Below are 16379 nucleotides of genomic sequence, written 5' to 3' on the forward strand. Positions count from 1 at the left end.
AAAAACATCAAATTGCAGTGTGGAGTGCATTAAAGAATTATTGCACCCATGTTATCAACGTCACATAGACCATATAATTGGAGATATCGCGATAACTACAGCGCCGTGATATCAACGCGATTAAGGTCATAGTTTAGCAATAATTAAAAAAAAAAAAATCCACATTGGAAGTTGAGCTTTTTTGTAATGATAATTATCTTAATACTGATATATATATATATATATATATATATATATATATATATATATATATATATATATATATATATATATATATATATTTTTTTTTTTTTTATTATTATTATGATAACTTTAAAATACACATTGCGTATACGAGGCTAGTCTATGCTAGGCTAGTTTATGCTAGGCTAGCCTCCGAAAGAAATGTCATTAAACAAGCCAAGACTTTGGAGAAGCTGTTTAAGCATACCTTTTATTTATATGATGAAGAGAAAGTGTGTTGAAAGAGGGGCGGGGGGAGTTTCAACTGCTCGAGAGGTGGAGATAGGTGGAGATAGGGACCGTTTTTGTTTGGGCACCGCGCGCATCTCCGTGCCAACGCCAGCAGACGGCACGAGCGCGCACACACATCCACGCGCGGAGGAGAAGGAAGCGACAGGGGCTACAGCACGGACCCAATCACCGTCACCGAGGAGCGGAGAGCGCGCTGGAATTACGCCCGGTCTAGTCTAGGCAACGTGCTCGTGAAGAAGTCCATTTAAAGCAAACATGCAGTGAATGGACAAATAGTAAGAGAAAAGTAACGGGAAATTGTCTAAAAGAGAGAAAAAAAAACGCTTCGTACAAGTTGTCTTTCTAAATAACCAATCGACATGAACACGAACGATGCCAAGGAGTATCTGGCGAGACGCGAGATTCCACAACTGTTTGAGGTAACGTGACTATTTCAATATTTTGGAGTTTTTAACCCTTTTTAGCCTGGTATTGGTTCGTGAACGTGGAAGAACAGGCGTGACAGTGTGAAATGCCAGCACGATTACAATGTGATTCTAAGAAAAGATATGGAAAAATGCACGGTTTGCACTTCTCCAGAATTATAAGATATATTACACATGTATAACAACACGCTGACTTATTTTTCATTCTGCATTTAATGTAGCAATAGTTACATGATAATATATGTGGCAACACGTTCATCTCTCTTCTACATTACACAGTGCATGGTTTTTAAAGTCTTTTGTGTTTTTGTCTGATCTCTGGACACTCTTCTGTTTGTTTATAGGTGTAAATATGAATGATTCACTGGTCTAAGCACAGGAGGACAACCATGAGTTACTTATAACGCACCAATAGTCACAGATTATATGACAGTTTTGTAGCAGGAAGAAGCGATGTCCTATCTCCATTTGAATCAGGTGAAACCGCTGCATGCTCTGTGTGTTATTTAGGCGAACACAGCAGTTCAATGCAATTAGTGTTTGAGTGCCCCTCTGTGCAAGCACTTGCTTAGGCGATGTATACCTACTTGTTAGATTTCTGTTCACTAATGACTTGAAATTATGTACAGTCCTGATTTGGTTCTGGTTTTGACCTGGTTTAGATCTGGTATGGTTCAGGACTGGTTTAGTTCTGGTTTCCTTAATGGTTAGGTAAGTTTAGTTCTTCATTTGTGATGCTTTTTTCTTATATCTTCACATTATTGTATATGTAAATTTGTATTTACTATATCTTGATTTTTTAAGCCAGATGCCCTTCGTCTCACAACCGTGTGACTGGACAGAGTTTTGGAAAAGGGTATTAAATGTATCAAGACTAGAAAAGGAAGGGTTTAGGAGTAGTTGCAGTCGCAGCTGATATAGGCCTATCCATAAAAATTAAGATTCTAAAATAGTCAAAATTAATCATTTATTGTAAGGGCGGCTGATATTGATAGAAACATCTCTATCTCTTTGGATTGCGCTGATAACAGTATGATATCCAATTGATGGGATAGGCCATAACATGGACATACTCGATCAATAAAAATTGAGAATCTTGAATAATCAAAATGTATTTATTGTAGGGTTACCGTCATTGGGATAAACCAAAGTATAGATGATGCTTTGGTTTAACCCAGTGAAGGAATCCAGATTATATTATGGCAATCCATCAGATCAAATTTCATTGTAGACGTTACTCAACAATCCATTTCAATTCAGTTCAAGAGTATTTATATAGCACATTTAAAAACAATTTCAGCTGCTCAAAGTGCTTCACATAAAAGTCAACAAAAACAAATATACACATAATACATACGATACATAGGAAAAGAATAAAATGCCAAGATATCCTGTCTGTGTTAAATGCCAGGGAGAAGAGGTGGGTTTTCAGTCTAGGCTTGAACTGTATTAAAGACTGAGAGGATCTGACAGAGGGCAGAGGGAGGTTGTTCTAAAGTCTGGGTGCTGCCACAGAAAAGGTTCTGTCTCTGGTTTTGGGCGCAGCACTGGGAGCTGGTCACCTAACCTCACGGCTCTGGGTGGAGTATAAGGCTGCAGTAACTCTCTCAAATATAGAAGTGAACTCCCATAGAGTGCAGACATTTAAACACTTAAACATTTAGAATTGCTGCTGTTATCAAATAGGGAGCCAATGCAGTTTGCACAGCACAGGTGTGATGAGCTCTTTTCTCTTAGTTTTTGTCAGCAGATGAGCTGCAGCATTCTGGACATACTGTAAGTGCTGCAGGAAGCCCTGGTCCAACTCTACATACAAAAAAACCCAATAATTCAAACAAATGTTACAAATGCATGGATTGATTTTTTCAAAATCCACCTGTGGATTAAGCCTCAACTGAAAGAAGCTGTGCTTAATGACAGCTAATGTGCTGGTCCAGCAGTGTCCACAATCACCCCAAGATTCCTCACTGCAGAATGACAATAAGATGACAGAGGGCCAATCACACTGTCATGCCCAAGCAGTGGGTTAGTTTGGCCAAACACCACAATCTGTTTTATTTTGATTGAAGTTCAGGAAGTTTGTGCTCAGCCAAGTCTGCACATCCCTGAGACAGATTTGATTGTGCTCTGGCTGTCATTGATGGTCCCTGGCAGATGCAAAACAATAAAATGTGACATTGTGCAACATTCTAATTCTAATTACTTTTGCTTTTGCTTTTAAATTTTATAAATATGACCTATCTTACTAATAAAAATTCTAATGCTGATTTATTCTTAATTACAAAAAAACTGAGCATGATGACCAAATTGTTTATGTTATAATTCAGTGTTTTGGTCACTCAATTATCCAGTTTGAAAGCAGAATAAGCCTCACATGAGTCTCACATTTGGGTTGCCAGTTTCAGTGTCTAATTTCAGTTGGTTTAAACCTAAAAGGACTCTCTCTGATCTGAATCGTGCAGGCTACATATGGTTGCATATAACTTACGGACAGAACATTTTTTACAGTAAGTTTGCAAGAAAAATAGAATTAAAGATTAACCACTTAAAACAGGTGTGTGGAAACGCAGATGTGTCATCTGTCATTCAATATTATCCCAGCTTATCCTCTTAATTAGACTCATGAGCCTAATTGCCAATAGTGTTTATGTATTCATACAGTCTCTCCTTGTTTATTTACAGCATATTAGAGTGAGCAGTGAAGCGTCACTCTATAAAGCCATTTTTCCTCTAATTGTGTCTATTAAATGCGCAAGTGGACTAAATGTGCATTAGGTTTGTTTGTGTGATGCAATAATATCCTATGGGAGAGAAGTGGTCGTTACATTGAAGTCGCTGGAACAGTTCATTTTAAGATGTTTGCACTAGTCCAAAGTTATTCCTCACTTACCTTATGCATTCTGAGCATCCTAATTATTCACTGCGGCAAGGGCTTTACACAAGTTTCAGAGAAATGTTGTCACGATACTTTCAGACTCGATTTTGATATTAAGGAATACTTGATCTTGATTTTGACTCCACGATGATAATTAAAACACTCTTTAGACTATAGATTGTGGTCTCCACTTGTTCTGATACAGTTAAAGATCAATCTAAAATATCTGATTTTCAATACTATTTCAGAGACAAGAATGGAGGTTGCTATCATGTAATGCTAACAAAAACGAGCATGCTAACCACGGACTTCCTGATTCTCAGACATGAAAACACTTTAGAATTAGATGCAGACAGTACACAGCTGAGTTATTTTGACCTCAAGAGCTGTACACTAGTCTATAATTGGTCTTATACTTTTTTGATATGTATCATTCTAAAGCTATTCAGAAGAGGTTCATTTCTGTCCTGTGAATGTGTCTTTTTTAGTATCAATACCTACTCAAATGCATATCTACGTTTGATACTAGTTTAGTATCAATTATTATTTTGACAATCCTAGTACAGTGGAACATTCCAGGCAAAGCAATAACATCTCTGAGTATACTAGGAGGTGGCAGACCAGAAATGTTACATATTAACCTTTAAGGATTGTGGAGCAAATATCAGAATAACAGACTGAAATAAGTGAAGTTTGGCAGGAAATCTGTTTGCATTTATCAAGGGTGGGCAGCTGCTGATATGGTTTATTTATAAGGCTCAAGGCTGGGTCTGAAATAGCAAAGCGTTTAAGGCCAAAATGACATGTTTAGATTTTAGGAGGAGTGATGCCAATTCTCCAAAATCACTGTATTTTTCCACTTCAGTTCATCAGGGCACGGGCTGAGCTTTACTTGTGATTTTGTTTATTGGCACCTATGCTAACCAACATTTTAAGGTGTATTGTGTAAACTATGTTATCAAAACTGCACAGATTGTATCCAAGCTTGCTGTGTATTCAGTGGTGAGAAAGTTGTAGATGTACTAATATTGTTTTTTAATTCCTAGTTATGTAAAGGTGCACTGTGTAACCCACTTTTACGCACATAAAATTAACATAGCTTCAAACTAATATGACTAAATTAGTAGTGGTAATCCAAGAAATGACTCAAGTAAGGGTAAAAAAATATTTGGGAAAATTACTACTCAAATAAGAGTAACTTGAAGACTAACTGTCGGAGCATAATCTGATTTATAATTTATCAATCTAATTGGTGAGACAAAACAATAAATAATGTAAAAAATCTGGTATTTTCAAAGGATTGACACAAATATGAAAAAACTAAATTATTATTTGAAGGAATGGTAGAAGAAACATAAATGTTCAGATCATTTCATATTGTCGACGTAAACCTTTTGTCACTTGTAGATTTACTCATAGTGGGAAGAAGTAAGAGTACTGTTAATTCAATTGGGGTGACCAAGATGGCGGCGCACACAGATGCAGGAGCATGGAGCTTTTGGCGTGTTGTTATAGTGCACCTTTTTGCACTTTGATCTGACCAAGTCGCTTCAGTACAGCTGCTCTGGACTACTCGAACTGAACACTGGAGGTACATATTCATCTGCGGATTTTGCAATCCCTCTCAAGATTGTCAAACCACCCATGGGGACTCCCTCTGATGCAGGCCAGAGAAGGAGACGCTATGAGCAGTGGGCTAGCTAGGCTAAAGGCTTAACCATTCAAGACACTGATCTAATCTGCAACAAAATGAATGAAATCACCAAGCTGACTGAACAGCTGAGTCGGCGGAGGTTTGTGTATTTATATTAATGACTCGTGATGTACCAACACCACTTCTAGTGGCCTGGCATTGTTGTCCTAACGTGGAGTTCATGCTGCTCAAATGTAGACCATTTTATTTCCTTAGGGAATTTCCTGTTGTTGCGATCTGTGCTGTTTACAGACTGCTGTATGACAGCACCACAACAGCCTTGGTGCACATCCTGACAGTGTCTTTATAGCAGCGGGGAACATTAATCATGTTGACCTTTAACAAATTCCATTGTAATGTTAAACGTGCAACCATAAAACACTAGACCAGGTGTATACTAACGTGACTAATACCTACAAAGTACAGGTATTGCCCCACCGGGGCACCTTAGGTCTACCCCCATTATATACCTATCATAAAGACCGCTCGGCACACAGTGAAGACAACAAGGATATGGCCTAAACGTAAGATCCCTGAGCGACAGGACTCCACGGACTGGGAGGTATTCAGGGTCAGGGCTTACACACACCAGTCCTTTAATAAGCACACTACCACAGCACCAGCCTACATGAGGTGGGACTTGGCCTGCGCAACATCAACCCGAGGAAAGCAACCAGAGCAGACAGTGTGCTGGGTCGGGTACTCATAGACTGTACGGACGAGCTGGCAGAAGACATAGCTTCATAAAGCACATCAAAAAGGGCATTCCACCAGCTTTAGGCCAGTGTCAGTTTGCATGCAGGGAAAACACATCAGCAGAGTGTGGTTCACACTCTTCTGGAACATCTACAACACAGTAACACCTATGCACGGCTGCTTTTCATTGACTTTCGTTCGGACATTAGCACTACTCACAATCACCTCTGCTGCTCAACAAAAGTTCTTCTGCCTGAGGAAGCTGAAGAGAATCAAACCCCCCAAAGGCTGAGAAACTTTTACAACTGTGCCATTCACAGTGTGCTGACCTATAGTCTGCTTGTGCGCCTCTCCAGCTGCATGAGGGCAGAAAAGCAGGCACTTCAGAGAGTGCTGAAAACCAGTGGAAAAATCATCAGGTCTGACCTCCCGGAGAGTGCCACTGAGTATGTCGAACTCACAACATCCTCAGGGACCATCCAGCACACCACCTCTTCTACCTGCAGCCTTCTGGAAAGAGATACAGGTCACTCCTGCCCAGAATCACTAGAATGGCGAACAGCCTCTATCAGCAGGCAATCAGACTCCTCAACGAGCACTGTCCAACCCCACATGGCCCCTCCACCATAATTGTGAACTGAACTCTACATTGAAGCAAACACCAAACTCAGCCTACACCTTAAACCTCTGTGTCATGGGTACTTCAATAGTGAATATGTTTATATTCTAGTATTTACACTTTATGAATTGCACTAATACTGTCTTGCACTAGCCATGCTTACTGTTTAATGCTCTAAATGGAATTTTGTTGTTACTTGTGACAATGACAATAAATCCTTGAATCCTGAATCAATAAAAATATTACTCAAATAGGATTAAAATATGCTGCATAAAAGTACGACTTCTCTTGCCTGACCAGTCTTGCTTAAAATGTGCGTACCTCCAGTTGACCTAATAGATTTGTTTTGCATATTATCTGTCTTGCATTTATTCAATTCCAGGTGTTTTTATTCTCTATAATAGCTTGATTCTTACTGTGAGTAGGGTCACCTCTCCACAGATCTAACCTGTAAGTTGACCTTGTTGCGCCACCTGCTTGCCTCCATGGAGAAAGATAAGTTGTGCCAATAACATCAAATTTCTGATGTTTGAGCTCTTTACGGTCTTAAATAAGTTCAGTTGAGCCAGGACTAAGTCAGAACTAAACCAGGACTCTAGTGGGACTAAATTAGTTCCAAACTTTGTCCAAGTTTTGCCTCTATAGATAATTAAATTGATACATTTATAGCCAAATCAAGAGAGAGTCAAATTGCCACAAGCATTCTGACAAGCACAGTATTGTGATTGGATTTGCAAAGGATTCTGTTCAAAATTTGTCTTAGAAACCAAACCATAGTCATACTAACGAATAGACTCAATACTAAATATAGATTTTGACACAAAAATCGATAATAAAAAACACTCTTTATTTAGACAATAGAATATCATTTTCAACATTAAATCATAGTTGAGCATACTTGAGATCAACGTATTCAATGGTTCATTTCTGTTCTGTGAATGTGACTTTTTTAGTATTAATACTTGCTGAAATGATCAAAACTACAGTTAACAGTGTTTATGCAGAATAAGACAGGATATTTTGTTGTTTGTGGAGGAAATGATGATACTTAAAAAATGGCAGCCTTTGAGATTTGCTAATTGTATCCATTCAAATTGCGATTTCAATTTGATTTTGATTAATCTTGTAGCCCTAGATACATTGAAGTTTCTGCTTTCTATTCTTTCGTATTTGGCATTTCTCAGAGTTGGAGCATATTTTCAACTAAACATAGCCAAAGAAATGTGGGCTCTGTCAATGTGGTGCTGTGGTTTCATACACAATGATCGGAATGAGACCACAGTGTGCCAAGAACATGCTTTTCTGCTGTGGAGAAGAGACAGTTAGACCACTACCAAATATAGCAATGTAATTTCCCACCAAAACCATGGCCGTGTAATTGTTTCCTGGCAGTTTTAAAAAAAAGACAAATAAACAAATATAAAATCCATCTTTCCTTACTGCATATACTCTGGTCTTTGTGTATTCACTATATAATTGTCTTATTTAAAGTACATATGGCAAGATAGACTCGTAATTTCACTTTCAACATTAACATAATTACAAAAAAAACCAAAAAAAAACTTGCCTACTTTTTCGTGAGGTTTATTATTTAAAGAGGGGCTATTACTCTTCCATGGGGAATTAACTCCTAACACATATTTAGATCATCATGTTACCATCATTTTGAAAATGCTATATTCACTGAAAGTAACATATTAACATTACGTAAGGTAATAATTTATGTTTCACTTCCCCCTCCCCTTGCTCCCTGTACCAATGCACTTCCCCTTCAGAGCACAACTAAACCAGCATACATTCCACTAATGAAACTATTGCACATTGCATCAGATTTGTGAAGTTGTAGTGTATTGTTTTATATCATACATTCATGTACTTATGGAAAATTGTGGTGCGGGAACTGGGGTGACGTACGTTTTTGGGCTGATTCTTGTACAGGCTCGTACTGCCAACTGTAAGGATGGTGTGAAAAGGCCCGGGAGAGATCAGTACTTTACCCAAACATGCCTGGATGACATATACAAATTTTGAAGAATTTTAACAATTACAATATTATCTTGTAGACAATATATTGCACCTCTATTCCTAAAAATCTGAACTGTTTTAATTTGTTGTCAACTCATGTCTTTTTATTACTAATTATTTATATTTATGAATAAATCAATATACACAGTTAAATGTTCAACAATAATACCTAATGGAAAACATGTCTCCAGAGACTGTCCCTGGCTGCTGCAAACATGCTGATTTTTCTGGTTAATACTCTATTGGACCTTTGGGACTTTACCATTGATGCAAAACTTTCCATCCCTGTCTTTAAATAAATGGCTGCATAAAAAAACATGAGTGCCACTTGGGCTGCCAAAACAATACCCGCGTGAACTGTTGTGCTACTGAAAAACATCAGATTTTCATTTGAAATTATGTGCCAAAAATCTGGAGATTGTGATGATTTCCCAATAGGTCCTCAGCTACACCGTCCAATGACATGCATGATGTGTGATGAATCAGTGATTATAAATGTCCCATAGTAATGGATTAATGTGAGAGTGAGCTGTCTCATATTAAAGTGTACAACTTCACAGTCAGTAAACTACCAACTAAAACGATACCAAAACTGGTACCTAGTTAGTTACTAGGCATTGGGACCTAGCGTTGTCAAAAGTATCAAAAATCTGATACAAATCGATACTAAAACTAGTATTAAAATCGATAGTAAAATAGTCACATCAACAGGGCAGAATTGAACCTTTCAAATGATCTTGAACTGAATCAGAACAAATATAAGACCACATTTACCTGGACAACTGAGGGATTACACAGATATAACACCACAGGATAATATAAAATAAATTACTATTATTTAATGCTGAAATTATATTCTACTGTCTAAATAAACAGTATTTTTATTATCTTCATGAAATCGGAATGGTTATTGAGTATGGAGTCTAATTCTTAGTATTCTGAATTTGAGTGTGAAATTTTAGTATCGTTACAGCACTATTGGGACTATAACTGAATAATGAAAACCTCATAAAAATTATGGTTAATTAAGGAACATTATTATTCTTATGTGTGATTACTACAGGAAAAAAGGTGGTTTGAAGTACTGAACAAAAAACAGGTATTGTTCACGTCCTACTGGTAAACCAAAAATGTAAAAGTATCTAGCCCTATAAACCGATAACATCTCTACAGAGACAAGCAGGTGGCAGACCCTCCACCAGAAAAGTTACACAGTGCACCTTTAATGTCATGGGCCTTTCTAAATAAATGAGTTGTGATGAAGTGCCATTCAAGGGTGAAAGTGTCATTATAACCTCTAGGGGATGTTTTTGGTTCTCTAAACTTTGTGGGAATGCTTTAAGAACTGCACTCTTTTTACATAAATGTTGATCAAAAGTTGGATTGGTCAGTAAAACGTGAGATCCATTTCCACTGTAATTCTAAGCAAGAAATTATCCACGGAGGACAAAAACAGTGGATAAAATGTATTCGAAATTAGGAGCTGAAGGAGCTTGCAATAACTGCTGTAATGATGATGTAATAATTATCAGCAATATGTAATGTTATTCACTCATCGTAGTTATTCTATTATAGCTTCTACATACATCTCTAGTCTAACCTCTGCCTTGTCTCTCCTGTGTTCAGAGCCTTTTGACGGGGCTGATGTTCTACCGGCCGGAGGACCCCATTGAGTACCTGGAGTCATGCCTGAAAAAAGTGCGAGAGCTCGGGGGCACGGAGAAGGTGCGCTGGGACACATTTGTGGGTCAGGAGAAGAAGTCCCTTCCCCCTCTCAACGGAGGGCAGTCCAGGAGGTCGCTTTTCAGAAACGGTGAGGAGTTTTAGGGTACTCTCGTACTAGTGTTGTCTTGGTACTAAAATTTCAAACTCGATACAGACGCCACAATCAGAACACTCTTTCTTTAGACAATAGAATGTGATTTCAACATTAAATTATAGTTGTCTTTTATATTACCATGTCGCCTTATATCTGTGTCCTCCTGTGTGGGCGTAGACATATACTAGCCTATGTGGTCTTTTACTTATTCTGATACAGCTCAAGATCATTCTAAAGCTTTTCAGGAAAGTTTTGGTATCGATTAGGATCTGATTTTCTATACTTTTGACAACCCTAGTTCATACTTGCACAGACACCACATCAAAGTTGGGACTAAACTGGGACGACATTTGGAACTAATTCTGAACTGAACCGCAAGCCATTCAAAATTTTCTGGAATTGTGAAGTCATAGATAGAGTTTTTACGTATTATCACCCGACTTCTTTTAAGCATTTCTTCCGTCAAATCATGTTCATTACATGTTCCTCTTTATTGAGTTATTCAGTTTCATTGTGCCCATTGATGACAGGCTATACCAGATCAGAGTGTATTGAATACTGAGAATGTGAAATGTATGTGGGACCAAAAATGACATAATAGTAAATAAATACAAGAATAAATGTTAGTTTTTGTATTTATTTATTTCTATGTTTTTTTGTTCCTTCATTCACAACCAAAATGAAAAACGTGCTTTTATTTTAGTTTTTATCTTAAAAGTTACATACTGTGGCTTTAAAGCTACCAGCTGTATTAGACTGGCCGCTCCACCCTTTTGTATTCTAACATAACACCATTATATGCTACCTACATGCCACCTGCCATTTGATAGTGTGGTGGGGGGAAGGATGGTAGTTTTAAGGTAAGCCTCAGTCTCCAGGAAATGAATGCAGTCAATGTATACCCTAGATACCTAATGTGTGTATGGGTGTGTGTGTGTGTGTGTGTGTGGGGTGTGTGTGTGTGTGTGTGTGGTCAGTTATTCCTGTATTTGTTGGTTTAAACAAATCAGCCAGTGGCTCCGATGCAAATCTGACCTGTTTTTGCATGAAAGCTGCGTCAGTCATTTGCATTAGAATAATATGTCGCCCATAAAGCAAACCTCCATTTATGACACAGCTGTTTCAATTTGGTCCCTGCCAGGCTCCCATAGTTCCTAAAAAGTGAACCTCACAACTGATATAATGAGTTGAAGAAATAAGCATTACAAGAAAATTTCAGGTAGAACTTTTTGGATTATTTTGATGTTATGATGACCTATTTGTCTCAGGGGATGTAAAAAGTTTCATACTATACTGTGGAAAAAAGTTACCTAGCGCACCTTTGATGTCTAATTCTTTCTCCGTACCTCCTCAGTGATGCCGGAAAGCCCAAACTTCCCATACAGACGCTATGACAGACTGCCTCCCATAAACCAGTTCTCCATTGAGAGCGACTCCGACCTGTCCGAAACTGCAGAACTCATCGAGGAGTATGAGGTGTTCGACCCTTCCCGTCCACGGCCCAAAGTCATCCTCGTCATCGGTAAGACTCATAAAAACACAAATGCATGAGATGAGAGGACATCTTGCTCAAACATGTGGGAAAAATCCCTTCAAAGAGACAGACTGGTGGTTACATTGTGTGCTTAAATCCTCTCTAAATCCACAAAGATGACAAGCTTCTGTGGAGTTTGTCAGGGTCCAGGTGCATTGAGGGAATCCAAATCATTTAATTTGCTGCCAATATTTGTTTTTTACTTACTGTGACAATAAACAATCATGTTAGGCTCATAGGCATACATTTCTGTGCCAAACTTTAGCTGTTCCGAGCTGTTTTAATCAGTTGTCCGTATAGTCTTTGTGGATCAACCAATCACAGCTCCTGTGTTCAGTGGAAATTCAATGTGTAGTAACTTTTTGGCCAAAGTGCACGTACTCAGCACAGCAAACACCACAAGCTTTCTGATTGGCTTTTGTGTGCGTTAGGGGGCTGTGCAGCACATCCACATCCACGCTGGACCATAAACCATTTGTACAGAGCAAAGTGCTACAGACTTGTTATTTTTGTTACAGTGATCCCTCGCAATATCGCGGTTCACCCTTCGCAGTCTTGCTGTTTCGCGGCTTATTCCAGTGCAATTCTACACACTTTTTTAGTGTGTGAATGTGCATTGTGCTCTGCGCCCCGACCGACAGACCACCGTCAATCAATCTCCTCCAGTCTCCTGTACAGTACAGCATATGTTCAGCCAAATTTACATAAATGTTCAATCGACACTACAGTAGAGCCAGGACGAAGAGGCACGGTCAGAGGAACTGTGAGAGAGAGAAATGCGAGAAAATGTTAATGCCTGTCTGAGAAAGGTGTATGATGTGTGTTGTGAGGGGTTTCTAATAATTTTTAAAAATAAAGCTGACTACGTTGCGGATTTCGCCTATTGCAGGTTAGTTTTAGAACATAATTGAGGGACCACTGTATTTAAGTTAGAATAGCAGACATTTCAAAATCTGCAGTAAAAACTACAACTTTTGGTCATTTGCATTAAGCCTCGGGACCAACAAAAATTTGTCTGAGGGCCGTATTTTCCTCCTGGGGAATGGTTTGGACACCCCTGGTCTAACAGGTATCCACACTTCAAACTATTTAACATTTCTGTGGCCACTGGAGGCAGCACAACCTCAGTTTGTGCCTGTTTTTGTCCTGAAACCTGCAAATGTATCTAGTTGTCATTAAGATGACCAAAAAAGCAGTAGGAATAGTAGGTAATGCTTTTAAAACACCATATACACACTTTAATAGAAAAAAGTGTGTAAACCAGGACTACAGCAAGACTTATTTTCAAGAGGCCATTTTTTCTTCTTAATCGCTGATATGTGTAGGATTTAGCCGTGTCGTTCAGGTATTTTGCTACAAATAAAAAATAAAAAAAATCAACAGTTTGCGAGAGTGATGTGCAGCTCTCCATAGGAGGTGCAGAAACCTTCACGATTCTTTGTTGTGATTATGTTTACAGCTATGTCTGCTCCCATTGGGGTTTTCTAACATTTTTTTTATTTATTTCTTTTATTAAGCCATTTCAGATGAAAATTACGATTTAAAATGTGCACATCATAACATAATGATCCATGAGTGTCATAGATTATAACTATATCACAGGCTTAAGCACAGTATGTGTTCTTTAATCAAAACTAAACCTTCATTAAACCTGATCTAAATTACCTCTGAACAGGAGGACTAAATCTGGACTGGACTAAACATCATTGAAACCGGACCAGAACATGCCATCCCAATCATTTTCCATTTTTGCATGTCTTACATATTCTTACTCACAAGCTTTATCAGCCACACAATTGTCGTGTACATATTCCTTTAGCTTTCTGGTAATCCCAAAATCCCTTTATTAATTGCATTCTATTCCCACTGTCCCCACACTCCCCATCAGATTATTACACTGAAAGCTATGTTCTCGTTACGTAACCTCTATAGCATTATGGCTTCATCCAAGTGTAAATATGGAGTCTACGCTTCACTGAGTTTTGACCATTTACATAAAAAGGACACAAAGGCACTATGCTCAGAGAAGAGCCCTACAAATAAAGATATAGAAATGACATTATTTTTACCAACATGTAAATCATATATGACACCACTTTTTAATATCTAAGCCTTGATTAGCTTTCGCAAAGCATGAACAAAGAGTTAAAGGCACCACACCTGATTTTTACTGTCTTAAGAACTGAAAAACACAACTAGTTCATTTTAAGCAGTTTACAGTGTTCCAAGGTTATTCCTCACTTACTTTATGCAGTCAGAGCATACTAATTATTCACCGTGATGAGTTTGCTTTTCACACCTCTCAAACTAGAGCAGAGTTTTGTTGTCAACAACAACAACAACAACTAGCACAGTTTCTTGGTGGTTTGGTGACATGATGGCTGAATAGCTAGCACTCACGCTTCATAGCAAAAAAATTGATGAAGCCCCAATGTTGTAGTGTCCAGACACTACAGCATTGGGGCTTCATCAATTTTTTTACTGGGTCTCCTCTGAGAACTGTGGTTTCATCCATCAACCCACAACATGCACCATAGGTAAAATCCTCCAGCTAAGACAGTCCAGATGAAGCCTAGCTCAAGATCTGAAGATGGGTCCCTGAGCACTGCGCTGTGGTGCTCACTCCTCCTGGACATGCCCCAGTAACATTGAAGGATGAATCAAATGTCCCTACGGGGACAATAAAGCGTACCTTACAGTACTAGCATGCTAAAGTGCACTTCCTGATTATCACGATGATCCATCGCAAAAGAAAGGAAACTTTTTGTTCCATTGACAGAGTTGAGTTTTTCTTTTACAATACATTTGATAATTTATAACTGAATGCAAACAACATGCAGCTGACAAATGTTTCCTCAAGAGCTGCTTATACAATGTTTCTGTACAGGGTCTAGACCAGTGGTTCTTAACCTTGTTGGAGGTGCTGAACCCCACCAGTTTCATATGCACATTCACCGAACCATTCTTTATTGAAAAATAAAATGATTTTTTTTTTCAAATTCAAGACATATGTATGTTTTACTGGTGCACAAAATGAATCGGGCATTAACATCACTGTGTTCAAAGAATAAAACCAGTACAATGCATTACATATATACCTTTTCACAAAGACATGTGTCGTAACGGCTAGTGCGGGTGCGGACCAAGGAGTGCAGACTTGGGGCAAGTTGACAGTGTTTATTTACAAAATGGTGAATTTCAGTCTTTAATAAGTCATTTAACACACACGGGGAGCCAGGGAGCGGGAGGCAGACCAGACGGGCGTAGTGCAGAGCAAGGACAGGATCGGGACGAGACCGGGGCAGGCCGGGCTGGCGTAGTCCAGAGAGCGGGAGCCAGGGCAGGAGGCGAGAAGCAAGCCAGAGACCAAGATGGAACAGGAGGCAAGACAGAGAAGTGACTGTACCGGAGCTGGAGCGCAGAGGCAGGAGCAGGAACGAGCGAGGGCAGGAATGTTGACACGCGGATGGTCTGGCCCCGAGCGTCTGGTCCGAGACGGTCTTGGAAACAGGGAGAAGACGAGCAGGAATACGCAGACGGTCTGGCCCCGAGTGTCTTCTGCCGAGCCCTCAAATACTCGGCAGCAGGTGGAGGTAATTGCACAGATGCGCTCCAGGTGCACGCGGGAGGAGTCAGGAACTCCGCCCAGCTCCAAGCAGACAGGTAGGGGAGGGGGGGAGCACACAGGGAGACAGATACTACAGGCATCATGACAACATGACAACATGACAACAACTTTTTTAATACTACCATACTGAAATTATAAATTTTTTTAACCTTATGTATTATAATAATGAACTTATTGTATTTATGCTGTTTATTATTTTTTACATTTTAACACACCGTAACTCCGCAACCAATTGTGCTCTCATGTAAATTCAAACGTCATGTCAAAGCAGAGGCATGAGGCTCTTTAAATATGTTACTGTCATTACGGTAATGTGCTTCCGTGGTCCCTCGAAGATGACCAATCAGAGCGCAATTGTCGCCGGGATACTCCCTGTCAACGCTGGGGTATCACTCTGGCCGTGTTTCATGCTGTGTCTCAATTCACCAAAGAACGCCGCATTTAGGTCGGGCGGGTACTTTGATAGGCACATCGAAGGGTGCATTTGTCAAATTGGGACACGGCCTTCTGGAGACACTCGCAGTCCGCAAATCATATGAGTCGGGTGTGTGTCTTGACCTCCACCGAACCCCTAGGGTTCAAACACAGGTT

General features: G+C 39.2%; 1 protein-coding gene across 1 annotated transcript in view; it reads left to right on the plus strand.

Annotated features, from left to right (window-relative positions):
- The first annotated feature begins 578 nt into the window (after positions 1-578).
- ak5 (adenylate kinase 5) overlaps positions 579-16379 on the plus strand; it is a 118232-nt gene continuing 102431 nt past the window's right edge. Inside the window, exons 1-3 of the mRNA XM_033983151.2 lie at positions 579-893; positions 10434-10620; positions 11981-12148. Coding sequence (XP_033839042.1) covers positions 834-893; positions 10434-10620; positions 11981-12148 — 415 coding nt within the window. The 5' untranslated portion in view covers positions 579-833. The remainder of the gene's footprint in view (positions 894-10433; positions 10621-11980; positions 12149-16379) is intronic.

This window comes from Periophthalmus magnuspinnatus, chromosome 17 (genome assembly GCF_009829125.3).
Source record: "Periophthalmus magnuspinnatus isolate fPerMag1 chromosome 17, fPerMag1.2.pri, whole genome shotgun sequence".
In the NCBI taxonomy this organism is placed as follows: Eukaryota; Metazoa; Chordata; class Actinopteri; order Gobiiformes; family Gobiidae; genus Periophthalmus; species Periophthalmus magnuspinnatus.